This window comes from Peromyscus maniculatus, chromosome 9 (assembly GCF_049852395.1).
Source record: "Peromyscus maniculatus bairdii isolate BWxNUB_F1_BW_parent chromosome 9, HU_Pman_BW_mat_3.1, whole genome shotgun sequence".
In the NCBI taxonomy this organism is placed as follows: domain Eukaryota; kingdom Metazoa; phylum Chordata; class Mammalia; order Rodentia; family Cricetidae; genus Peromyscus; species Peromyscus maniculatus.
In genome coordinates, this window is record NC_134860.1 from 99,536,110 (window position 1) to 99,563,081 (window position 26,972).

At 41.2% G+C, this 26,972-nt stretch overlaps 2 protein-coding genes across 22 annotated transcripts in view; one reads left to right on the forward strand and one right to left on the reverse strand.

The window, feature by feature from the left end:
- Positions 1-8,515, forward strand: part of Lmo7 (LIM domain 7) — a 210,017-nt gene extending 201,502 nt beyond the window's left edge. For 11 of the 21 annotated variants that reach the window (XM_076545463.1, XM_076545470.1, XM_076545465.1 and 8 more), the window contains 3 exons: positions 2,881-3,174; positions 5,099-5,207; positions 6,404-7,061. In XM_076545463.1, the coding sequence (XP_076401578.1) occupies positions 2,881-3,174; positions 5,099-5,207; positions 6,404-6,583 (583 nt within the window). In that variant the 3' untranslated portion in view covers positions 6,584-7,061. Of the gene's footprint in view, positions 1-2,880; positions 3,175-5,098; positions 5,208-6,403; positions 7,062-7,760 lie in introns of those variants that run through there. The other 10 variants (XM_015996718.3, XM_076545474.1, XM_042285289.1 and 7 more) reach the window with 2 other exon arrangements.
- A 14,431-nt stretch (positions 8,516-22,946) lies between these two features.
- Positions 22,947-23,156, reverse strand: LOC102921234 (large ribosomal subunit protein eL39-like). The gene has a single exon (XM_042285302.2). It carries the CDS (start codon positions 23,117-23,119, stop codon positions 22,964-22,966), a length of 156 nt encoding a protein of 51 aa, XP_042141236.1. The 5' UTR covers positions 23,120-23,156; the 3' UTR covers positions 22,947-22,963.
- Positions 23,157-26,972: the final 3,816 nt, after the last annotated feature.

Genomic DNA, 26,972 nt, shown 5'->3' on the forward strand with positions numbered 1-26,972 from the left:
TCAGGAATAGTTTCTAAATCTGGATATGGACTTCTGAAATGGGATTCAGATAATTAAATATGAATTTCACCCTTTCTTCTGTGTTAAGCTTGAAGAGAAAGAAACCTGCTTATGTTCATAATCAGATAAATGGCTAGGTTGGAATCATGATAATTGGGATCACAAAAACTGAAAACCTAATTTTGCAACTTGTAAGATGGTAAATATGTACATACAAGTAGCAGTGAGTGGGTGGACATTTTAAGAGACCTATCTTGGCAAATAATACTGCAGCTACTCTGTCAGTGTTCTGTCGACAGCTGAGCTAGGGAAATTTATTTGTAACATGTTTCAGATAAAGAACTGATTATTTCAATATACAAATAGCTGTTTTAAAACCCAAAAGTAAATCCTAAGAACTTTATCTGCATGTGTATTTATGTCTGTCTGTATCTGTATCATCTAAACTAGACAAGTGGCGTGAGTAGGTATTTCATAGGAAACAATCAGTAAATATATAAAAATCAATACCACTCCTCAAAGGACAATGATAGATCCTTTGCTTATGGCATTTTCACAGCATTATGAGATTGATTAAACTGGTACTGGCAGTGCATAAGAAAGTAAGAATTTTTTTTTCCAATGGATTCAATAATTTTTTCACAGTAAATCAAGAAAAGGTATACATTTCCTTACTAGGGTTCTATCTTCTGGGTATTGATGAATAAACACACAAAGATAAAGATAAGGATACACAATATTAGATATCTTAAAAAAATAAACCTATCCACTCCCACAAAATTGTTCTCCTTCCTTCCTTCCTTCCTTCCTTCCTTCCTTCCTTCCTTCCTTCCTTCCTTCCTTCCTTCCTTCCTTCCTTCCTCCACCACCATCCGGCACAATATTACTCTCAACAGGGTGCCTAGTTAAGTTAATATTGCTAGAGCAGTAAGAAAACTGTGCAAGCATTATGAAGTGCAAGATGTACTGTGTGCAATCACCACCTTAGAAGTTAGAAAGTTAAGGGCTCTAGTACTCTTGGGATTTAGGCATGGAGTAAATTTTGTGTGTTCTTTCTTTATTTAAACATACTTAATTTAAAATAATAATTCTTCCAGGTGTGAGGGTTGCCTGGTTTGTTCTTTGCCTGGCATTGGCTTTGGCACTTGAGCAGCGATAGCTCTGGAGTTGGAAAGATTTTTTTCTTTTAAATGAAGGAGATAGTAGTAACGGTTTGGCAGCCCCCATAGGTCTCAGTCATGTATTCATTTTCTTTAATGACCCTGAGCATGTCAAATGCCCATGAGCTCTGCATATCTTGGCAATGGATTGCATATTGCTGAACTTTCTTGAGATCCCTCATGGGGCTCAGTCAGGGGTCTTGTTTTGTAATCTTCTTCCCATGGAGCTGCTGGAGCTGCCTCGTGGTATGGTACTCACATTCAGAGGGTCCTTTCTCACAGTGACAGTTCCTGACATGGAAATGCTTATCACTCTCCATGAGTATCATGTTTGCTGATGTCCCACCCTTGAAAGTAGCCACATGGCCAATCCCAGAGTCAGTGAAAGGGGCTAGAAAGGAGAGCAGATACAAAAGGCATGTTTCTCGGGGGACCATTGATGTATAGTCTATCACATGAAGAAGCATTAACATGATTCAAGATCATATATATTAAATGGCAAACAAGTTATTTTAAACTGTTGTAAAAGAATAAAAACCATATTGTTCCCATTTGCTGAAGAATGCTATATACTGAGTGCATCTCTATATATGCATGTATTAACTTACATATACAAATTTGTATGTGTAAATATTTCCTTGTATCTCTGAGAAAAATCTGTAAGAACTCACAAAGGTGGTTACTTTTGGGGATTAGGGAAGGTATAGAAAGTGAGGGAATGAGGAACCCCTTGCCCACCCTCAGAAGCCCCTTTCATGTTGCTTGACTCATTCTCTGTAATATATTGTGATAACATGTGATGTTAAGCTAAAAATAGCTGTATTGTTTAAGCTTCTGATAGGAAGAAAGTTTTAAAAGCACTAACAAAATCACCTAGAATGTTGCTCGCAATTCAGAGGGAGCTTTTGTAGAATAGGTAAATCCTGTTTTCAGCATGTCTTCAGTCTGAGGCTATTGACTGTTTCCAGTCGTGTGGACATTGAACAGTTGTTGACGCACAGGACTTGGGGTGGTGAGAACGTCTGGGAGGCAGGCTTGGGTTGCAGTGGAGTCAAGGGGGACTTTGATTTGAAGTCAGAGCCTTACTCCCGCACTCCTGGTTTGGTTAAAGACACTTCTATGAGATTAGAGACAACCTTGCAGAGTGCTATAAAGAGTAAGTTACATATGTCTGGAAACGTCTAGTTCAATGATATTATATGCTTAAAATTTATTTTCTGGTTGAATTTGGAAGGACTGAGGCTTGTATGTCTAAACTGTTTAAGATTTAAGGGATGGGTGACTGCCTTTCTAGTATTTGCTTTTATTTAAAAAATAGTTTTCAGGCACATACCTTTAATCCCAGCCCTTGGGAGGCAGAGCCAGGTGGATCTCTGTGAGTTCGAGGCCAGCCTGGGCTACAGAGTGAGTTCCAGGAAAGGCGCAAAGCTACACAGAGAAACCCTGTCTAGAAAAAAAATAGTTTTCTTCCCATTTTGACAGTTAGTCTTTGGTCTAAGCACCACACTAAAGAAGGCTATTGAAGTATGACATGTCACAATATCTCTGGTACAGAACAATTTCATTATTAAAAGTAATTGCGTAACTGGATTCAGATTTATTACAGCCTAGGATATACATAAAATGGGTCTTATATTGACCCCAATGATACATTGCATCCAAAGGATCATCTCCAGTTGAGTGGCTCATCTTACTCCTGTGACTTCTTCCCGTGTTTCAGAGGGGAGTCTCTGGACAATCTGGACTCCCAACGGCCCAGTTCTTGGAGGCAGTCCCCATGGCACAACCAGCCTGCAGGGGTCTATGCCTCCTCCTCTGTCCAAGACTTCAGCCGCCCACCTCCACAGCTGTTGTCCACATCAAACCGTGCCTACATGCGGAACCCATCCTCTGCTGTACCGCCTCCAGCGGGCCCAGTGAAGGCCGTCATCCCAGGCCCTGCCCCCCCAGGGTCTCCCACCCCACGAAGCCATTCCCCTTCAATGTCACAGTCAGGCTCTCAGCTCCGTAACAGGTGAGGCCCCTTTTGTCATCCCCTTGTCTTAATTTCAGGTGTGTTTCTTCATTAAAATGATGCCCAAGTTACCCAGTAAAGAAGAAAAACAAGTCCTTTTGAGTGCATGAAATTTGGTGTTCTTGTATCAGAGCAATTGAGAAGGCTTTCTTCTGCCTCTGTCTGCTGCCTGCCTAGTGTCTACAGATGTTTGGGAAAGGCACTCGAGACTCAACATGTCTGCATGTTGCCAGGCTCTCTGTTGCCTGTGCTTTTGATCAGTGTCTCAGCTGGAAGTTTTCTCTGAGTAGATCACCATGTGGCATCAACCAAGGACAGAGTGGCTCACAAATGCATTCATATTGATAAATAAGAGCAGTATTATGAGTGTCTGACTTTTAATGGCACTCTACTAGAAACTCATTGGAATGGAGTGTGGAGAAAAGCATGATAAATATGCTTCAGAGCCTGGGCAGTTTTAACAAGCTGGATTAAAAAAGAAAATCATCTTGTCGGTTTGATCTTGCTTTCGGAGTCTTGGGTTGCTTCATCTGTTACCCAGTCTGCCACCAGTTTGCTCAGTCTTTATCACCTGACTTCTGCAGTCCATATGTTCCAGGGAGGGTGTAAAAATTAGGTAGAGTCAGCCAGGCAGTGGTGGTCCACACCTTCAATCCCAGCACTTAGGAGGCAGAGCCAGGCAGATCTCTGTGAGTTCGAGGCCAGCCTGGTCTACAGAGCACAATCCAGGACAGGCACCAAAGCTACATAGAAAAGTTTTCGAGAAACCCTGTCTCAAAAATTCAAAAGAAAAAAAAAAGTTAGGTAGAGTCTGGAATGGCCCCTTGCCCCAGGCCATGGAGTGATGCCCTGATGTCAATGTGGGCTGTATTTTCAGGTCTCCACAGCCTCCCCAGGAGTTAGCCCTCTGTTTTCATCCCAAAGGAATTATAGTTTCCATCACAAATGTGATTATTAAAGGTAGAAATCCATTGATATTTGGATATTTTAAGTTATTAATTAATAGACTTAGATAAGAATATATATGCATATGAAGATATATTCAAAATAATGTTACAATAAGCAAGATCTACAAAATACATTAGAGTTGAATTAAAGGAAAAGGGGTCAGGAGGCCTTATGGTCAGGATTTAGGGGAAGATGGAATTTGCAGAGGAGAGGAACCACCATTCACTTCTCCTCCCACTGTGGCCCCATATGTGAGAGGAGGGCGGTGAGAGAGCCCAGGGAAGGTCTTCGTCTGGCAGACTGCTCTCTTCACACTTGACTCTCAATAGCCACACACTCCCTGCACTCCCAGTGGTGCCATGTTCCTTCTGTAGGGATGAGAAAGTAACAAGGTAGGTGATGTCTCTTTAGCACTAGGAGAGACCAGCCCGAGATCTGAAAGTGAAGTGGGAATCCCCATCCCTGACTCATTGGCAGCTCTTGGGCTGTGATGACATCATTCCCAACAGAAGTGCAGTCAAGAAAGCATTCCTATTTCTAACCAGAAAATTGAAAAAGAAGGGGTAACAAGTAAAGGTGAGAAGGCAAATCACAGAGAATCCGGTGGACCTGAGAATGGGATGCTGTGAGTGGAGTTTTGTAGATAAGTCAACTGAACTAGCAAGAAGATGTAACAGATCAGGGATACTGATGAGTCCATATGTGATCTCAGGGGAATGGAATCAAAGTCCCAAATGGACCAATCACATTGAAATCGTTCTTTTAGGTGAACAGGCATCAAGGTTCCCTAGAGCCTCTGTCGAGAAAGTTCAAGGTATAATGATCTGATTTAGTTGGCTGCTGAGAGTTTTTCTCCCACAGATACAAAGAGCCTTTCTTCAGTTATGATCATTTCTGCCAATGACAGTGTGACTTTGAATGCCAACCTTGCACAGCATAGGTGAAAGCCTCCATTCCATTCTTGTTCCACATCTAGGTCAGTGAGTGGGAAGCGTGTGTGCTCCTACTGTAATAACATTCTGGGCAAAGGAGCTGCTATGATCATCGAGTCCCTGGGTCTTTGTTATCATTTACATTGTTTTAAGGTGAGCCTGAGACAAAGAGCTTGCCGGCCGCTATGCTTTGCTTGGAGAGCGCATGGCTTCTGTGAGCCGCTGGGTTGTGGATGTGCCACTAACAAGCTTGGCGCTGTTATTTGTCAGTCTGTGCTGTGCTGGAGTCACAAATTGCTTGCTGCTACTTGGTTCTCAAATCTGGAGTCGCCTTCTGAAAGTCAGTCTGGAAGCTCTATGCTTTTTGTAGCTCTAATCTGCTAGGATCCTATAAATAAAATTTATGGTGCATAGTGTGTTCCCTAGCATGCTGCCACGGGTAGACTTAAAATTTAATTCACCAGCGTTATTAGCAGCACAGAGACATGCAGTTATCAGTGTCTAATGGATAGTTTTTAATAGTGTCTGGAAGGAAAACCACTGTAAATATTTTTACAGTTGCACAGCCTGCTTATCCCTGATAGTGTTTTTGTATACAGGGAAGGGTCCAGGCTGTAACTCTTTGCTTTCCAGTATCTGTCTATGAACACATCAGTTTAATTCTTGAAATTTCACTGTTCCAGTAGAAAGTCTCCCCGTTTTTGATTCCGGAGTTCCAAAGTTAGCAGCTTGCTAATCATATAATCATATAAATTTGTATGTATAAATCCATGTAGAGCAGAATGAGTCAAAACAGTGTTTGAACACACACACACACACACACACACACACACACATGAGGAAGAGACAGAGACAGAGAATGCCAAAGTCCCCAGCCTTGACATAAGGCACCCCATGAACGCTAGCTCATCTAATTCTCCGGGGACACTGGGAGAGGCCCACTCTAGACTAGAATGCCAGAAACCCAAATTCTGTTTTCCTCCTGTTCTTACATGTGATGTCAGCTGTTATTTCCTTGGAGCAATGAAGACTAAATTTCTTTAAGCCAATTAGCAAATTGTTTTTTGTATTTCTCTAGCCCAAGTATATTTAGAATGGTCCTCTTCGTTTTTGAATTTTGCTTTATGAATTCTTAGTGTCGAATCTGGCAGGCTTGGTTTCAATCCACTAATTGTCTTTTGGTCTTCTCTACCCTTTGCTCTGCTGTAATATACCCAAGAGTTTAGGAGCTGCACTCTAAAATCCTTCCAGCCCACTCCTGCAAATCCCTTCACCCCATGCATCTGCCTCCTGAGAGTGCTCCGGACTTTCTGGAATCACCTAACTGTATGCTTTCTTTGGTCTGTCAGTGTGTCTCCTGTGAATGTGACCTCGGAGGCTCCTCCTCCTCCTCAGGAGCCGAAGTCAGAATCCGAAACCACCAACTGTACTGCAATGACTGCTATCTCCGATTCAAATGTAAGAGAGCAAATCAGAGAGAAAATTTCTTGTCTTTTGAGGAGACCACGGGTTCCTATGCCTCTCCCTGAGCCTGTAGCCACCTCCTCCTCAGGTTCACTACCATAGGATCCTGGGTTTTGGGGGTCATAGTCTTTCTCCTTCAAAGAGGCTGTCTACCGAATCCTAGCCACCTAGAGGAGGTTATGGGGTGGAGGAACTGAAGCGGGTTATACCCAGAAATCAGGACATTGACTGGTTTGTAAAGATCCAGGAGAAACTTCTAATGACTCCTGGGCACAGAATAGAGGTTAAGACAAGTCTGCTTTCTGATTAAGGCTCCATCTCTCATCAGCTCATTTCTATTATCTAATGATGAGTTCTTATTATGTGACTTAGAATGTAATCAACTCTGCAAATGACTGACCCTGAGAGTGTGACTTTCTGCTTTATGTTAATACGTAGCCATGTGTCCATACATGTATTTTTGAAAAAGAGAGCCTTGATTTTGTTTATATGGTGTTTCAGTGTCATTGAATTAAAAAAAAATTAAATGCTACTTCTTACTAAGCATGTGTTTGAGTGTTGTGAAGGATAGGGTAGCATTACTCCGTTGTGTGTTGTTTATAGCCTCAGCAAGACAACAGTTAATTGCTGTATATCATTTTGAACCTTGACGCTGGTAACATGTTTCTTCCTTGTTGTGAAAGGGTGTTACAAGTGGTATCTACAAACCTATTGCTTTTGAACTCAGAGGTATTTATATGGCCCCTTATATGAAGCGTGTTTGGAAATGATTTGAACTGGTCAACTCTCTTTTATCTGTCAATGGCTTCTGAGCCTTCTCTCCGGGCTCTCCAGGCCTCCCTTGGATATTGACCCTGAAGTTGGGAGAATGTCAAGGCTGGGCATGGGGTCCGGTTGGGGGGAGTGTGTATGTGTGTGCACTTTTCTCTTTTAAATCCAAAGCCAAATATAATTGATTTTTGGAATCATTGCCCATGCCTTTTCTCTCCCTCAGTACAAATAATAGAGAGTTGAAGATATTTTTTTTTTGATTCAGCAGTTAAGTTTTACTGTTTTACAAATAAAGAATTCTAGACCCCAGAGGCTTCGATTTGCCTGCCTTTATCCTAAGACTGTGTGACAGGCAACTCTTTCTACCTCACTGGGCCACTCTGAGTGATGACTGTTATATATCTCCACGTGATGATGTCCACATGCTTTTGAATCTGAGCACTTTTCTCTCTTCTCTCCTTGCCTGATCAGCTGGACGGCCAACCGCCATGTGATGTAAGCCTCCATTCGAAAGCACTGTTGCAGATAGAAGAGGAGGAGGCGGTGGCTGCTGATGCAGAACTATAAATATGTCTTGTATGTCCCCCCCTTTTTTAAAAAAAAGAACAACCTTTGCCTCATTAGATGACATAGGAACACTGTAGTGCTGGTAGGACCTGTATTTTTGTTGTTTATTTATAAGGTAATTATGTGTGTGGGGAAGTGCCGTACTTGCCTTTTGAATTCGGCATCCTAAAAGCACAAGCAGAAAAGCCCCAAGAACTTAAAAAAATACTTTGGAGACTGATGATGATCTAGTTTGACCCTTTAGTGGTGTTTTGAAGAGGGTATTTTATTTTATTTTTTTTAAGTTCTTAAACATTATTTGAAATAGTTAATATAAATATGTAATTGTGTTTACTGTTTACTGTAATGTATTCTAAGTTAATGTGGAACCATATGAAAAATTTCATTTAAATCCACCCATAAATTTGCTTTTTTGTGGTTTTCTTTACACAGAAATAATCCAACTGAAAAATAATTTTGCTTATGTAATATTTTATTTGCTTGAGGAGGGCATTCTATTTTCTTTACAAGGACTGTTGTTGCTAAGCAAATATCAGTAGAAAGCTGCTTATTTTCAATAATAAAAAATAACCATGGTTTGTACACCAGGAATTTTCTCCAGAAACTAGTGAGATTTTCTGTTCAGTTGCCTTTGTAAATAAAATTGGTGATGCATTTAAGGAGTGGTTCTTTTTTTAAAAAATTATTTGTTGTATTAATTTACTCATTTAATGAGTTTGTGTCTCTTGCAGTCCTTTTTTAAAAGTAAAAAGTATGTGGTGTGTGTGTGTGTGTGTGTGTGTGTGTGTGTGTGTGTGTATGTGTGTGTATGTGTGTTTATCACAGGCGTGTGGGTGTCTGTGGAGGCCAGAGGAGGGTGTGCAGAGGAGGGTGTGAGATATCTAGCATGGATCCTGGGGCCTGAATTCAGGTCCTTAAAGAGAAACAAGTGCCTTACCTCCTGTACTGACTCTCTAGTATTTCAGTATGTGTACCTTCTTGAGACTATATTTTATGTGTCTTTACTAAGGTATAGTAGATATATCATAAACTGCAGTATTTATATTTAGTGTGTATAGCTTGACAAATTTTGGTATGTGAATTTATGTTCAACTACTGCCACAACCATAATGGTTCTGCAGAAAAAACTTATTTTAATAATAAATTTTAATTCAGATAATGTTATGATTTTGAATACTTTTTATGATGATGTATGTTGTGAACTGTTGGATTAGTTTTTAAAATCTGTTATTTTGTCCTCTAGGGAGTCTGGAAAATATCTAGAGCAAAAGTAGTAGTTTTTAAAAGAAATCTGGATCAAAAATAAGTGATATAAAACTTTAGTGTGCTTTGAATAAAAATATAAGGACACAATAGAGTGAGTGAGAGGCTTAAAATATGTAGTTAAGTGTTAATGTGTGAGAAAAATAAAAATTAGTTCCAGAGTTTTTTGTTGCTGAGCAACTATTTTTATTTCCAGTTATTAAAGTAATATGTACTTATTCAGGAAAATTTGCCAAATGCCCCGAACCATTTAGAATGTAGCTTGCTGGCCCAAACCCCAATGAAAAGCAGTAGTCCTTTGCTGTGGGATGTTCTGTATGTCAAATGTGTTGCTCTGAATGGTTAATAAATAAAACACTGGTTGGCCAGTAGCCAGGCAAGAGGAAATATAGATGGGACAAGGAGGAGAAGAATTCTGGGAAGTGGAAGGCTGAGGCAGAGAGACACAGCCAGCCACTGCCATGACAACGAAGATGCAAGGTACCAGTAAGCCATGAGCCACGTGGCAAAGTATAGATTAATAGAAATGGGTTAATTTAAGATATAAGAACAATTAACAAGAAGCCTGAGCCATTAGGCCAAACAGTTTAAATAGTATAAGTGTCCGTGCGTTTATTTTATAAGTGGGCTATTAGACTGCTGAACCTTGGCAGAACCCGGAGAAAAAAACTCTAGCTACAGTCCTTGAACTCATTCTGCAAGCAGACATTTACCCTGCATTCTTAGCTAATACTACGTGTTTCCCATGTTCTTAAAGTCATTTCTTCTCTCCTCTCCTTTTCTTCATACCATAAACCACACCCCCTCGGGCTGTGTTTCATTTTCTTTTCTTTTTTATTGGTGTTTATATGGTGTTTGAAACCCATATAGCCATGGGTTTCATGACAATACTTTTATCTGGGTGCATCACATACTTTGATTGTAATAACCCTCCAATATCATCTTCTCCTTTCCCCAGAGAGGAGAACCTCTACTTTCATGTCATATATAAAAATGATTTTGTTTGTATATAAAATGTAGTGTCTACAAATGAGATAAAACGTGTTTGTCTTGAGTTATTTTACTTTGGCTCCCATTTATAGCTATCTTTCTTTTTTTTACATTGTGTGTGTGTGTGTGGAGAGAGAGAGAGAGAGAGAGAGAGAGAGAGAGAGAGAGAGAGAGAGAGAGAGAGAGAGAGAGAGAGAGAGAGAGCCAGAGAGAGAGAGCCAGAGAGAGAGAGCCAGCCAGCCACAGTGTGGTCAGAGGACAACTTGCAGGAGTTGATTCTTCCCTTTCGCCATGTAGGCTCTCAGAATCAAACTCAGATCATCAGGTTTGGTAGCAAGCATTTTTGCTATTTAAGTTTTCATTTTCTGAAAATGATGTTAGTTTATTTTTCTTTATAGCCAAATAAAACCACATTGTATATGTTTGCCACATTTGAGTGCATTCATTGGTTGGTGGACACCGAGGCCGATTCTGTAACTTGGCTGTTCGAACACAGTTACAATAAGAACTGAAGTGCAAGTATCTTCTTAGAGTGTCCTTTGGGTGTAAACTCAAGAGTGGTGTAGTTGAGTCCTATGGTAGTTCAATTTTCAGTTATCTGAGGGACCTCTATGCCGATTGTCATAGTGACCGACTCACTTACATTCCTACTTACAGTACAGAAGTGCATGATGACTCCCTTTTACCCGCATTCTCAATAACATCTTCCTTCCTTCCTTCCTTCCTTCCTTCCTTCCTTCCTTCCTTCCTTCCTTCCTTCCTTCCTTCCTTCCTTCCTTCCTTCCTCCCTCCCTCCCTCCCTCCCTCCCTCCCTCCCTCCCTCCCTCCCTCCCTCCCTCCCTCCCTCCCTCCTTTCCTTCCATGTTTGGATAATTTCTGAGCTACTTGACTGACTTGCAGAGGTAGCATTTCTTTGTCCTCTGTGTGGGCTAAGCTGAGAAGACTGCATGTAGACTGTGGACAAGAGACTCCCAAAGATTAGGCTGCAGAATCGTCAAGAATCATACAGAGCATGTGTGAGGGGCATTTCCTAACATCCAGTCTGTTCTAAAGAAACTAGCACTTTCTATGCCTCCATCTAAGAGCAGAAGTGGGCAAGAATAGTTGATTTCTTGGTCCCACATTACTAAGAAGGTGTTTTCATTTGGGAGTCTGCATGAACATAGTGAGTGGTAAAAGAAGCTTTTACTTGATATACATGTTAAAGCATGAGCCTTCTTTGGTACTAAATTAAGGAAGGAAAGTAGCATGAAAACGAGTGTTTTTTTTTTTCTGTTTAAGAATTTAATCTTAGTATTTTCCTTGAAATATTCCTCAGTATCAGAGTGAATTCCCAACGCCAAAGGTGGAACTGTCTGAATTTCAGTGGGTGACAGCGTAATAACTACCTCTTGATGGTTAGTTACAGTTGAGAGACATGTCTAATAGGGTGTATTATTGTTGGGATTTTATTTCACTTTGTTAATAGCACTTTTACATCCTTCCTTGCAATCTGGAAGAGGGATTAAAAGACATGCTCACATAAGCCCAAGTTCCTGCCAGTGAGTACAAAATTAAAAACTAATTTGTGCACAAATGTATGTGTGGAGACAAGAAAGCAATTTTCAGATTATTTAAAAAAAAACAAAAAACAACAACTGAGTTTTGAAGCGCATATCTACTCATTTCAGTCCATGGTAAAGGAGACCTGGGCTGCAAGAGGAGTATAATGTGTGAGATGTTGATTGCTGTGGTCACTAAAGAGTAGAGACGTCCTTGTGTCAGAGGTGTTATTTGACATTGTTCAGAGGACATACGATTTTAACAGATCAGGTGTCTGAAAAACAATGAAGGCATTTCTGAGTCCGCCTCCCGTGGATCTCTCTCTTTTGTATCTTCACCAAAAGCTTACATGCATAGCTTGGCCTGTGCTGCAGAGGGATGGACGGCTCAGTAGCTCTGCTCTGTGTGATAATGTATCAGGAAGTGTTGACTATTTGACATGGTGCCAAAAGAGAGAGAAGGAGCAATTTCCAGTATTCTCCAGGACAGTAGGATACTGTAGTATAAAACAATTTTATTCCATCTTTCATAGAGAACAAAAAAAGAGGAGTCTGAAGAGTCCTAACCCAAAGAAGTGATGTTTCAAGGAGATAAAAATTATCACAGTTCACTATGCATTGTGTGTGTGTGTTTAGTTATAACTGTATCCAATATATCTGTATAATTACCATATGTTCACTAAAAATACTTTGAGAAATATTGTCTTATGGTTCTATAGATTAAAGATGTCATGGGACAGCATGATTTCCAGAAGTACTTTCCAGGGAAGGGAACAACTCAACTGCCTTATCCTCACTTTTATTAGGTTTTTTTTTTTTTTTTTTTTTTTTTTGGTCAAATGGCATCTCCGAGGATTTTTGGTGACCAGCAGTGGTCATTCTCTGAGGCAGCTTTAAGACTTTAGGGTACTTTTCAGCCTGTAATTACTCTGTATTTTTGGTCTCATTTACTAATTCTTTTTGGACTTTAGAACAATGCAAGTTTTATGGGGGCATGGGATTGTCTGGTTTTGATTGTATCACTAGTGTTTAGAATAATGGTACAGGTGACAGGGTGGTGTACACCTTTAATTCCAGCACTTGGGAGGCAGAGGCAGATGGATCTGTGAGTTCAAGACTAGCCTGGTCTACGGAGTGGACAGCCAGAGCTACAAAGAGAAATCCTGTGTCAAAAAACAAAACACAAAACGAAAGAAAGAATACTACCATAGTAGGTAGACAATAAACAAGGAATACAAGAAAAATGGTGGGGGAACAGGTAGGGAGATGACGAGAGGACACAGCCCACCTGGGACCCACAGACCCAGAGATAAGGTAGTTTAGAGAGCAGTTCTTATTGAGAGAGGAGACGAGTTCTGTTTGGGACAGAATGTACTATAGCAAGACAAATATGTAGACATAGTTAGAGTTAGCTGGAATAAATAATTGGGCTTAAGCAACAGGCAGAAGTGATATTCATTATGCGTGTTATATTTATATTTTCAAGTCTACATGAATATAAAGAAGTTAATTTCCTGACCCAACAGGTAATCAAGAAGTTTGATTTATCTAACAGTTCAATAATGTTAGGAGAACTTCTCATTCATTTCAGGCTCTTTGGCTATTCACAATGTTGGCTGATCCTGACTAATTGATACTGTGAATGCTGATAAGCTTTGGACTTCCTTGCCTATTGAAAAAGAGACTGATTTTTTAAAATTCTCTCCATTGTGTAGGAGGACTTCCCAGAAGTCTTCATCAAAATACCCTAGTTATGGTTAGAGCTTGAGTCATTGGCTTATTTTGAGCCAAGTGTGATCTTATATTCACGTCCATCAGGATTCCTTCCCTCGCAGCCTGTCAGAACAGTCTGCAACCATGCTATTAATCAGGAGGTTTTGACGGAATGAATGTTGGGGAGTCAACCACACTGGTTATTATAGTCAGCACTCATGAATTCTCAAGATACCTTATCTTGGTTTCAGGGGCCTTCTTAAGAACCAATCTAGAGAGAAAAGGAGACCAGACAAAGATCATGTGTGGAGGTGCTGTTAGTCAAAAATGATGTATTCTAGCAGTTAGAAAGGCTGGCCCGTGGTGATGGTGAGATGAAAACTAGTATGCTGGGTACTTTGCAAATACTTGGTCTAAAACACATGAAAGACCATTTCCTCTTCAGGTTTTTTACACAAACTTGAGGACAGCAGAATATGGATTGAATACTCATCTTTTAAAATTCAATTCTAAACTCATAAGGCTTGGTGATCTGGTAAGTCTTATTCTGTTCTGCAACTCGATGGAGCTCTGCGATACTTACATTAAGAAGATCCTTAGAGTACTTTGTGGATAGTTGTTTATTTCTCACAACTTACTTCTGTAGAGGATTATCCCAATTCCTTTCTATTAGATTAGACTAGAAATAGAATTTACTAAAAATTCCACAGTAGAGACCTATTGAGATCACACAATGATGTATTTTTGTGTGATCTTTTTTTAAAAAAAGGTGAAGTTCTTTATTAGCTCTAAAAGATTTCTGTGTTAGCAGTTTGCCCGTGGGACACTGATTAATCTGCCTGTCTCCATTTCAAACAGAGTTACCCTTACATTTTTTAAAAGCTCATTTGCTTCTTCAACTTGCTGCACAGCAGCTGGGAAAAATCCATCAGAGTTGGTTTGAGGTATTTCCAGTTCAAGCCCCTGAATCATGTAAAGCTCTTCTTACTTCCAACCCAACTTAGGATGTCTTAGCTGAGGCCGTCTGAAATTCAGATTAGCAGTAGTGTTTAGAATGCCCACAATGCCCGAGTCCTTGTCTCAGGAATGTAGAGGAAAGTGGGCTCACATCAGGGAGTGTTGAGGACTCTATAAATGCCACGGCTGTTCAAAATATAACTCTGCATGGCATTTTTTACATTATTAGGTACAACTGTGAACATTTAACTTCCCTCTGTGGTTGAGCTTGGTATCTATTGGACTCTCCATTTTCTCTGAAGGAGAGGTTTTCAAATATAATTTTGTCTATTGTTTGCAAGTTCTTCAGATTAAAATCATGCACAAAAGGATCTCAGCTCTTCTTAACTATGGGGAGCCCCTGAGCACTGGATATGTTCACATGGTCCTGCAGTGACTTCTGGGATGGGGTCCCAGCAGCTCCAAGTGTCCTACTGGTCTCTTTACCTGATGCACTCTTCACGATGCCCTCCATAGGGGCTGCATGTCCCATTAGAAGCATGGATGGCAGGGCTGTGGATATAGTCTAGCCACTGTCCGCTTCAGCTTCCACCCCTTGGTCCTATCCTATAACTCTTATGTCAATAGTCCTACTCTGTAAGCTGGAACACGTCCCTCTGCCTAGCTCCTTAGTCGTACCTGCAGAATCCCTTGACTATATGGAGTATCGTATTTATCGACTCCACAGCTTAGGAGGATGACATCTTTGGGAGGTATTATTCAGCATACTGTAACTACTTTGGTGTTTGCCAGCTAAAATAATGAATTAATATATTTCCCTCATGGCTGTTTCTTTAAGGGGAATAGATTAGTGTGAATCCAACTATAAATACTAGTGTTTATGGAGTCATATTTATAAATATTTGCTCATCTCCAAAAGATAATAAAACAGCACTTGTAATCTCAGCAGACTTAATTTTCAGTTGACAGTGGTTCTTTCCCTGACCCCTGATGCCTGTTTTGCTGGAACATAACTCACCTGCTCTGCTATTGGAATACAAAATGAGGTGTGAGATGTTCTGTTTTCAGGAAGATAGAACACTTGTTTGAATATTAAAACACTGATTTACATGTATTTTAATGTTTGAAATGAAAGTGAAAGATTTTCCTGCCTGGCAGTGGTGTCGCATGCCTTTAATTCCAGCACTCAGGAGGCAGAGGTAGGCAGGATCTCTATGAGTTCGAGGCCAGCCTGGTCTACAGAGCGAGATCCAGGACAGCCAGAGCTACATAGAAAATCCCTGTCTTGGAAAAAAAATGAAAATAAGAAAAGATTTCCCCAATAGCTTAGAGAGGGCTGACTAACACAACACCCTTTTTTAGCCTCGCTTTTCACCTGTGCAGAGACACCATGAGGCATGTCAATGACTGAGTGGGAATGACCCAGTGTGCAGGGCTAGTGGTGTCTTCATTTGGTCTTTAGTTTCGAGTGCATTGCTATGTCCTGCATTCTGCTCATAGCATCACCTTGCAGGGAAAACAGTGAAGCACACGAAGAAAACCAAGACAAATTTCTGTTTTTACAGTGCATTCAAAGTCAACAACGCAATCCTCTCAGGAGGGGCTATAATATAGTACGTAGAAGGGCAGTTTTGTGGTAGTCTCTCCTAAGGTTTCATTATGTAGTAGCAAATGATAGGCAAGGGTCTTTGATATTCCTGTGGAGATGTAAATAGCTGCAGTCATATGCTGCAAAGAACATGGCCAGTCCTTTGTCAGCAAATATGACTGGAAGAGGCACAGAAAATCTTGCCGAGGAAACAAACGTGAAAACTAATAATTCAGGGTGGGATGTTTGCTTTACAGTATGGATGTCTCCAACACTTCTGAGTTTGTAGAATTTGCCAAATTATGTTCCAGTGATGGACAGAAAAATGACTTTCTGATGAGCCAATCAAAAGGAAAACATTTGAGAAGGCCAGATAAACAGCAGTGGATTATTCCCCTATTAAAAACAATTTACAATAAAACCATGTATGCCTGTCTTCTGATGGAATCATTATTTTGGGATAAGATTTTCCCACAATAAAGTTACCATTGGACTAACTTTATTTCACTTACTGCAGGTTTTATCATCAATGAAGTTAAGCCAGAAATCCCCAAAGCTGGTTGGTCTTAGGAAAGCCCGATCCTCTTCGAGTAGAATAACACCTTGTAGGGAGATGTGAAATGGCCAGGCTGCCCCCTAACACGTGTTTGATGGCTGTTTTCATGCTGCGCAGTCTTCTCTGTTACAAACAGCATTTTAAATCTATCGATCCAGCTCCCCGAGGAGTGGGCTGGTCTATGTTTTTTAGCATAAACTGAAAGGTAAGTAAACATTTCTTTTTCTTTTTTTTTTGGTTTTTCGAGACAGGGTTTCTCTGTGTAGCTTTGGAGCCTATCCTGGAACTCACTTTGTAGACCAGGCTGGCCTCCAACTCACAGAGATCCTCCTACCTCTGCCTCCTAAGTGCTGGGATTAAAGGCGTGTGCCACCCCACCGCCTGGCAACTTATTTCTTTGTAAGGTATAGACCAACTTAAAAATGAGTGAAAAATAATTCCTCTTTGAGAAAAAGTGTAGGCCCTTTTAAACTTTGTGGTTAAAAAGTTTCCAATGTTAAGATTTTCTTTTTTTTTTTGAGAGGAAACTAAATGTTTCACAGGTAACAATTCTAATCTGCAACTAATACCTTTGAAAATATTTTTCGCCGGGCGGTTGGTGGCGCATGCTTTTAATCCCAGCACTGCCGAGGCAGAGACAGGAGGATCTCTGTGAATTTGAGGCCAGCCTGGTCTACAGAGCGAGTTCCAGGACAGGCTCCAAAGCTACAGAGAGAAACCCTGTCTCGAAAAACAAAACAAAACAACAACAAAAAACAAACAAAATATATTTTCAACGTCTATAGCTCTAGCAGGGCTGAAAACACCGATTTTTACTGGTTGTGCAGGCAATGAAGGGCCTGAGTTTGGATCCCAGAGCCCATGTAAGAGCGGCATGTGGTGGTGCCTCTCTGCCTGTTCTCTTAGCCCTTCTATGGTGGGAAGACAGGCGGGGACCGGAGAATCCCAGGAAGCTTGTGAGCCATGTAACTCGGTGTATGTTTGCCAACGGCAAAAGAGACCCTGCACGGTGACGACCCACACGCGTGTGAGCTTCCCGAGTGCACAGTGTCACACACATTTCCCTACCACACTCTCACACATACACAGATTTAGAAAATGTTCATTGCGATTAATACATTAAATGTGCATATCGGAAGCTATATGCTTTCCTTTCCTCCCCAAACAACCGGAATGCGTTATTAAAAATGGGAACTTAGAAGCGCTTCTAGCAAAACACAGACAGCAAAGTGAACTGGCGAAGTCATCTCAGGTGCCTTACATCTCTTCTTCCCATTTTGTGGACTTGCCCTCTTACAATTTTCTCCCCCACCCCTTTAAGAGAGGATCCCCATTGTCATTCAGGTTGCCTGGAATTCAGCTTCTCTTGCCTAAGCCACAATAGTGGTGGAGTTACAGGCACGGGCTAAATGCCTGGGGTCTTTTTAATGTGAGGCACTTTGATGGCTCCACTTAGGGAACTGCACTGTGGCACGTTCGCATGTGTTGGTGAACTGGACTGTTAGACGGTGTGGACTCGGTGCTTAGTTATTTATGCTAAGCCCTGGTGCTGAGTCTTGAGCTCAGACACACTAGCCTCCCTGTGAAAAGCTCCTGGCAACTAGACAAAGTAGACTTGCCACAATTTTATTATTTTCCCCCACGAGGGACACTCTCTGTCCCACAAATCCTTGAGTGTCCCATGCACCTTTTCAAGGAAATTCACATGCAGAATGACGTCAAGCTGGGAACTAGGTCTGGGGTCTTGAGTTGCCCTGTGTGAGACTTAGAGGCTCTCTCTGACTTAGTTTCCCTCTATGCGCCTCACTTTTCTTACTTGTAAAACTAAATTAAATGAGTAGCAGTACCTCTCCACCTGAACCGCTTGTTGCTGGAGGGTGGTGAATTCATTGTTGAAAGTCTACGGATGGTGATCGCAGTTTTGAAAGAAGAAATCCAGTTTGTAAAACATTCAGCTGTTGAGAGAGGACTGATAGAATTTAGGTCCTTTCTTTGAGAATGCTTCCATTTTCCCTTTCTGCGTTTTGAACACTAGATGGCAGTGTGAACACAGGAAGGAGATCCAGGGCTCTCCCTCCTTCGCTGTCTCTTTCAAGGGCCTGTAACTTTTAAGTCAGGTTTTGCGGTCAATTCATCCATGTTAGAAGCCCAGGCACCCCAGCGCTAATTCCTACAGGACGCTGGCCAAAGGATTAACAGTGATACTTAAATGATCAGTATCTGGGACGCAGCAACAGCTTCCTCTAGCTGCGAGCCCTGAGCTTCAGGGGTTCTGCTTTAGAAAGCAGGGCTGACTATGGTCAGGAGAGCTGCCTGCTTGGATGGAGGCTGCTGTCTCAGGAATCACAATGCCCTCCAAGCTAATGAGCACAGTACTTTGCGGGTGGGATGTGGCTGCAGTCATTTTTTTTTTTTCTTTTTCTGATTTTCTTTGTGGGAGAGGCAATATTTGTAAGGACCGTGGCTCTAAAACATTGCCCAAGTTTAAAACAAACAAACACCTTATTAGAATTCCCCTCCCCTCAAATCTGGACAATCCCTCTACAGTGCATTTGGGCACAAATGACAAGCTAGATATATAAACATCTCCATATGAGTGTGTATTTACATGTGTAGGGCACATGATAGTCTTTCTCTGGATATCTAAGTGGAAGACTGAAATGATAAAGAGCCCTTAGCCCTGTCTATGGGCTGGACACTATGCTACTCAGACAGCCGGCCGCATTACTAAGATGGCTTACTCCATATAGTATGGATGAGCACATATGTGTTCTGTGTATCAAAGGGATGATTCAGAGATTGGATAGATGGAACAGGGCCTTGGGAGATTTCATCATGCCTCTGGGAACAATTTACAACCCGGGCATTGTTCATTTCTTGAAATTTCCATTTAATGCTATAGGATCATTGTTGACCATGGGTAGTGAAACCAGACAAAGTGGAACGTCCATTACAGGGGAGTTTCTTTCTCATTTAACCTATGAGTATTGAAGACCCACTATGTGCCAGACCTTGCTCTCAATAATGCAGACAAACAGAAGTGTCCTAATGGAGCATAGACTATGGTGAGGGAGACCCACACAAATGGCAGCTTAGTGCTGTGGAGTATGAGATTTTGGTCTATACAGCAATTTTCTTGGGAGGATTCCTGAGTTGCAGTGATGTTTAAGCGGATACCTTCATGAGATTTAGTGAGGACTGTACATTTCTGTGGGAATATGGTGCCGAGGGAGAGCAGGGAAGAGTGTACAAAGTGGAGTGAAGCATCTACTTGCTTTGAAGACCTCCAGTAAGGAGCTCTAGTAAGAAAACAGACAGGCAGAGGCAGACTGACAGAGCCTGATGCTTGCAGAGATTCGCTGGCTTCTTAAAAAGAGAATATAAACTTAGGAAGATAGTATTTCTTTTTTTTATTTTATAATTTTTTTATTTAAAAAATTCTTTCATTTTACATACCAAACCCTGTCCCCTATCCCTCATCTTCTCTTGCTCCCCTCATCCCACCCCCATCCCCTCCTCATAGAGGGTAAGGCCTCAAACCTCAAGAAATTACACATTTAAAAACTGCTGTGGAACTGTGCCAGCGTTAAAGCCAGCGAGAACACTCTGACACATCTGTAGGGCAGTTGTCCCCATACTTTGGCTTCAAACCCTCTGATCATTCCTTTCTACAGCTCTGGTGATGCAGTACATTACAAGAGACAACAGGTAATTTAGCTTTTCCTTTTAGCATGGCTGAACAAAATATTGATACTTGATATGTTTCTTTCAGTTTCACACACTTGGGTTATGCCCTGCAAATGTCTAAGTGCTGCAATATCGGGAAAGTATCTCTGCACTTGCTTTTGCTTCACTGGGAGGCTGTGAGAATTTCCCCACTGTCTTGCTTATGGTTCTGTTCATGTTGAGTCTTTGTTTTCTCCTATAGTTAAACTCTTCTAAAGCTGGGTACCACATTCCTTTTTCATTTGCGTCTGCCTTCATCTTTTTACCAGATAATATTGTGGGTAGAGCAGCTTGGAGGAGAGGCATTTCCTGGAAGTCATTTCTGTACAAAGAAAGCTAACAGTATGCTGAATTCACTACAAAGCTGCCTGACATTTCAAAAAGAGCAAATCTTCATTAGCCAGGTCCCCCAAGTGCCCATAGTCACTCTGTTATCTTTAGATAAAAAATAGATGGAAAATGGATAGAAATAAATGTCTGACTATTGTTAAGATATTTTAAATAATCACAGAATCTTTTAAAAAATGTTATATGTCTGGCTGTTTTGCCTGCATATATGTTTGTGCGTCATGCCCATGCAATGCCTGAGGAGGCCAGAAGAGGGCATGAGAGTCCCTGAAACTGGAGTTACAGATGGTTGTGAGTCTATGCTGGGAATCAAACCTTGGTCCTCTGCAAGAGTAGCAAGTGCTCTTAACTGCTGAGCCATCTCTCTAGCCTGGAGGAAGTTACAAAATCTTATGGCCACATCATCATTGCTGCTTTAGAAAGGGCCATGAACCTAAAGCTTCATGGAAATCACAGTAATTCACCTAGGAAGAAAAGGCAGTGGTGATGTCCCTAAAGTAGCCTAATGCACCAAGAGCTCCCTCAGTCAGAAATTTAGCTAACACATAGAAGGGTCCATCCTATAACAGCTTTTGACCCATTTGCTACCAGTGTGCTACCCCCAGGAGCATTAGAGCTGATTGGTTTCCTTTACCTGGAGTTATTTACGTGATCTGTTTATATCATGAGAAGCAGCCTAACAAAGCATTTCTCTCCCTTTAAAAAAGTCATTAGAATACAGCTCAGGCAGTGATTTTGAACAGTGACTGAAGTTTTGGATCAACAGCCCATGGCAAATGATATTGAATGTGTGCTCGCTGCTTTAGTTTTTCCAAACTATTTTTAACCATTATATGTGTATTGTTATTTTTATTTTTTTTTGAGATTACACTTGTATATATCCACATAGTGCAATGCAATGTTTTTCTGCCCATGTCCAATGCAGCATGGTTAAATCAGGTTCATTAATAAATTCATCTCCAAGACCTACTGTTTTCTGATTAAAACATTAAAATTTTCTAAACAAATGAGTAGTATTTGCTGTAATCACCACACTGTGGTAAGTCATGACGGCTTTGACCAGCATTTCTCTTCCTTCTTTACTCCCCTCCCCTTGCTGCTTCTGCTCATGGCCTGCTGTCTCCTTCAAAGACATGTCCCCACTGATGTAAACCCTCCCACTAGGCTCTGCCTCTTGGCTTCATACTCCCAACAGCACTACCCTGGGTACCAGGTCTTCAACACATGAGCCTTTGTGCTAACATTCAACACCCACAGTATAGTAGCAGTATGCAAAACTCTCCTGTTCCTTAAAATTTTGCCATTAGTTACTTAAGTCCAGTTTTATTATCATAATTATCTTACAAATAACACATTTTCTAATCAGGTTTTTACCGATAAACTCTAATCTCTGGAGATTAAAGACCTCTGAGAAAGTAAGGAACCTAGTGTGTTCAAATTAGCTCACCTTTCTGTAGCCCATCCCCAGTGCCGTGTGTGTGTGTGTGTGTGTGTGTGTGTGTGTGTGTGTGTGTGTGCATTTGACACTTGAATCAGGACTTCCTTCTGTCTCTCCTTCCTTCCTTCCTTCCTTCCTTCCTTCCTTCCTTCCTTCCTTCCTCCCTCCCTCCCTCCCTCCCTCCCTTCCTCCCTCCCTTCCTCCCTTCCTTCTTTCCCTCCCTTCCTTCCTTCCTTCCTTCTTTCCCTCCTTCCTTCCTTTCTCTCTAAAAATATTTATTTATTTCTATGCATGTTTGTGTATCTGTGTTGACTGTATAAGTACATGTGTGCCCCTGAAGGCTGGAGACTGAGCTATATTCCAGGCAGTTGCGAGCCACCTGATGTGGGTGCTGGGATTCAGACTCGGGTCTTATGGAAGAGCAGGAAGTGTCCTTAACCATGGAGCCTCGTCTCGAGGCCCCATCAGTAAGTGTCAACTTGGCTTTCTGCTGGTAGAGTTCAGCGCCCTCTGATCACAGGCTTACCTTTGCATCTCAGCATCAGTATTGTCCTGGCTCTGCCAAGTGCTGGGAAGCTCTGACCGTTTACAGCTCTCCATGGCAAAGAGATAATGGCCTCACTGCTGAAAAGAGGTGAAATGCAAGAAGCACGATTTTCTATCCAGTAAAGGTTATGTTTCAATTTTCTTCTCCATATATCCTTGTGCTGGTTGTGGGGGGGGGGCATGAAGAAGGGAAGAATTCTGAGACTGGGGCTCCAGCCCTGCCCTTTAGATGCTATGGCCTTCACTTTAGCTCCCCAGGCTTTCCATTTCTTTCTTTTTTTGCAGGGGGGGGGGCTGTTTCTACATTTTATTACTGGACAAACTACTCCCCCAACTTAAAACACGACCAAGCCTTCAGGTTAAAATGTTGAACTCCATGTGGTAGGATTGCTTGGTGACCCACAATTCAGTATAAACTCTGTCTTGCCATTGTGTGAATCCTTACAGACCCAGCTTTGTTCTCCTCCAGTGTCTTCTCTTGGAGTTGTACCTTATTTTGTTACCGGTTTTCATATGAATCCACTGAGGAATAGGACGATTTTGCTTTTGTTTCTTGGTCAGGAATCGCTTGATTCTGAAAGTCTTGTGAGAAGACATGGTGAGAAGCCAGGCTTTCCATTTCTAGTCATTAAATGAGCCATTTAGATTCGCCCACCCTATGCTGAATAGGGCACATCCCACCACTAGGGGGCAGGCAAATACAATCCCTGAAGTATTTATGCTTCATACACCAGAAACAATGAAAAATTATATTACAAAATCTAAAAGTTGTATTAATGTTTCTGATAGAATCTGTGATTGGGTTTCATTGATTATATTACATACTACTAAAATGCTTAGCATTTATTGAGTGCTTACTGTGTACAAAGGCATGGTGCTACACATTACCTTTGATACCTACATTGAACTCTGCACACTGGGTATTGTCCAAGCTTACCTAGAGAGATCCTGAGGCTGAGGTTAAGTCAAGGTTACCTAGTTAGCAATCGACAGAGCTGGGGCTGGAGCATAGATCTGATTGCCTTTACTCAGGGCCCTGCAGTCCTTCCTTGCTAGTTTCCATAGCCACTGTGGAACCCTCTCACCGCTGGGACTGCACACATGGTCTTTCCATCACTGTAGTCACGGAAGGAAGGTGATGTCATGGAAATGTTTCACTCTGTGCACGAGTGATTCCAATTTCATAAAATGTTGGAAATCTTGATTATATTAAATATTAAAATTAAACCATGAAATTATTTGGGGCATAATATTGGATTCACTTGTTCTAACCATAGCCTACCACCCCAGCTAAGACGCACATGTAATTTATCCCGTAGTCATGCACTGCCCTTCTGAGTACCTCCTGCCCTTGCCTGTTCCCTGTGTTGCTGCAGATGCTGTGAAACTCACATGGGCCCTCCCACTTGCCTTCCATCTCCCATCATATGTCCTTTTCCAATCTCATCATAGCGAAGGCTTGGCATGAATCTCCTTAAACCAGTTGTATCAACATATTTCCTAAAGTCATCCTTTATTTGAAAGACCTTTCTTTCTTAACCATTTAACAGCTACTACTGTTTTCAATTTTTGATAATTTCACACATGCATAGAAAGCATTTTGATCAAATCCACCTTTCTCTCCTTTTCATTTCCTCCTAATTCATATCACCACCTTCCCCTCCCTATTTCATGTGCTCATTACTTTTAAAGCCATTGAGTTAACTTAGTGTTGTTTATATGTGCATAGTTCTAGGACCATACATTGGAGAATGGACAGCATCTCAGAGGCTATAGCCATTAGAAAATTGATTATCCCTCCTCCAGTAGACACCAACAACCAATAGCTCCCCAGATAGGGAAGGAACTTCCTGGACTCCTTTCCCATTCATGATGGGGTTTTTGCTAGCTTGGTCCTGTGCATGTCTTAGTGGTACAGTCACAATCACTATGAACTCAATATACATCTGCCTGGTGTCTGGAAAACAGCTTTATTGTCTTTATCAACTACCCCTGGTTCTTAACATCTTTCCATGGTCCCTGTGCCTTGGAAGCAGGGATGTGATACAGCTGTCCCATTCTGATCTGAGTACTTTATCATCTCTTATTCTCTGCACATTGGACAGTTGTGTGAGTCTATATTAGCTGCCTTTGGCTATAAAAAGTATCTTTGATGAACTTTGAGAGATGCAGTTCATTACTATGTCCATTTAGCAGAATAATGGTATTGGGTTCTCCCTTAAGACCAGTGAACTAGTCAGTCACAATTTTTTTTTTGCCCACTTAACAGTACCAGACATGAACTCTGTCTTGTGGAGCAGGCAGGTTACAAACTAAGTCAGGAAATGGTGGGTTATTCCCATAACATCCATACCACTGTTGTACCAGTGGGCTTATCTTGCCAAGTCAGTTAATGGGGTCCACAGTTTGATAAGACAGTTGATCATTTTTCTTTATTGGTAGTGTGCACAGCAACTTCCAGCCTTATGTAAGCTGCCTGGCAGGGATGAAGTTTCTAGCTTGATACCGATGTGTTTTCTCCATGTCCTATGACTCGAGTTTGTGGTACCTTCAGGAATAGGGTCTTATTTTCGAGTCATGGAGGGTAATCAAGAGCATTGGCAATAGTCTATAATGTTTGAACATCTTTGGGAATATCATTGGCCAACAACTCAAAAAAAAGTAATCCATACTTAGCACTGAGCTTTTTATTTGATAGCCTGTGGTGTCTGGGGAGGCATTATCCCTCTGTTATGGAATAATTCTATGTTAAACCCCATATATATGTACATGTATATATAATTCATAGGAATTCATAGGGAATTTTCAGAGGTCTTCAGTGTTACCCCTCATACTCACTTATCTCTGCTTATCTCCCACTCCACTCCATTTAACTCTTTCTGTTTCTTTAGTCCCTTGTCCATTGAGATCATCCCCCATGACCATTAATAGTTTTCTACCATCTATGGGTACACCAATTTAACCATGCGCCTCTGAAGATTCAAATCCAGCATTCAAATATGTTAGAGAACATGTGGCATTTTTCTTCCTGGATCTGAGTTAATTGCACTCAGAAATGATTATTTCCAGCTCCACCCACTCCATCCATTTAACTGTGAGTTTAGTAATATGATTTTTCATTACAGGTAGACAGTAGTCTGTTGTGTATAGGTACCACATTTTCATTATCCATTCATCAGTGATGGACATCTAAGCTGTTTCTATTTCCCTGCTATTGTGAATAGAGCAGCAATGAACATGATAAATTATTATCTTTGTGACAAGATACCAAATCCTTTGAGAATGTGCACAGGAGCAGTATGGCAAGATCATATGGTAGGTCTATTCTAGCTTTCAGAGAAGCCACTTCACTAATTTACACAGTGGCTGCACAAGTTTGTAATCCCATCAACAGTGAATAAGTATTTCCCTTTCTCCATATCCACACCAGCATTTGTTGTCATTGGCTTCTTTAGTCTTAGCCATTCTGACCAGAGTAAGATAACATATCAGTAGTTTTAGTTTATGTGTCCTTAATGGCTTAAGGATGTTGACCATTAACATTTTTTTCTCAGAGATTTTTATTCTTTCTTTTGAGAAATCTGTTTAATTCCATGCCCAAATGTTTAATTGGGGTGTTTTTGTTTGTGTTTAGTGGTTTGAGTTCCTTGTGTATTCTAGACACCAATCCCCTGTCTAGCTGGTAAAGATATTTTTTCATCTTGTAGGCTGCTTCTTTACTTGAATGATGGAGTCTTTTGTTGTACAGAAACCTGTTGGTTTCATGAGTGCCTGTTTAATTATTTCTCATTATTTTTTAAGATTGAAAAATAAAATTTCAGTTCTGTGTGTGTGTGTGTGTGTGTGTGTGTGTCTGTCTGTCTGTCTGTGCACATATATGCAAGTATTTATGAAGTCCAGAAGATAGCATCATATCCCCTGGAACTAGAGTAATAGGAGGTTATGAGCCTTCCTCTATGGGTATTAGGAACTGAGCTTGGGTCCTTTGCAATTTCAGTATGTACTCTTTTTTTTTTCTTTTGAAAAACTGGTGTTTATTTATTTATTTTTAAATAGTTTTTTTTCATTTTACATACCAGTCCCAGTTCTCCCTCCCTCCCCTTCTCCCACCCCACCAATGTTCCCCCACCCCATCCTCCATCCACTCCTCAGAGAGGGTAAGGCCTCCCTTGGGGAGTCAACAAAGTCTGGCATACTAAGTTGAGTAAGGACTCTCGCCTGGGTCAGCAAGGTATCCCACACTAGGGAATGTGTTCCAAAAAGGGGGAGGGACAGAGAGGGAGAGCAATAAAACAGATATCTTGGTAGAGGGAACCATCAGGGGGTTAAGGAGAAACCTGGCGCTAGAGAAATCCCCAGGAATCCACAAAAATGACACCAACTAAGACTCCTAGCAATAATGGAGAGGGTGCCTGAACTTAACTTCCCCTATAATCAGATTAGTGACTAC

Bases quoted from the DNA above. Each gene is read 5' to 3' on its own strand.
- LOC102921234 (XM_042285302.2), bottom strand. From the start codon at position 23,119: ATGTCTTCTCACAAGACTTTCAGAATCAAGCGATTCCTGACCAAGAAA.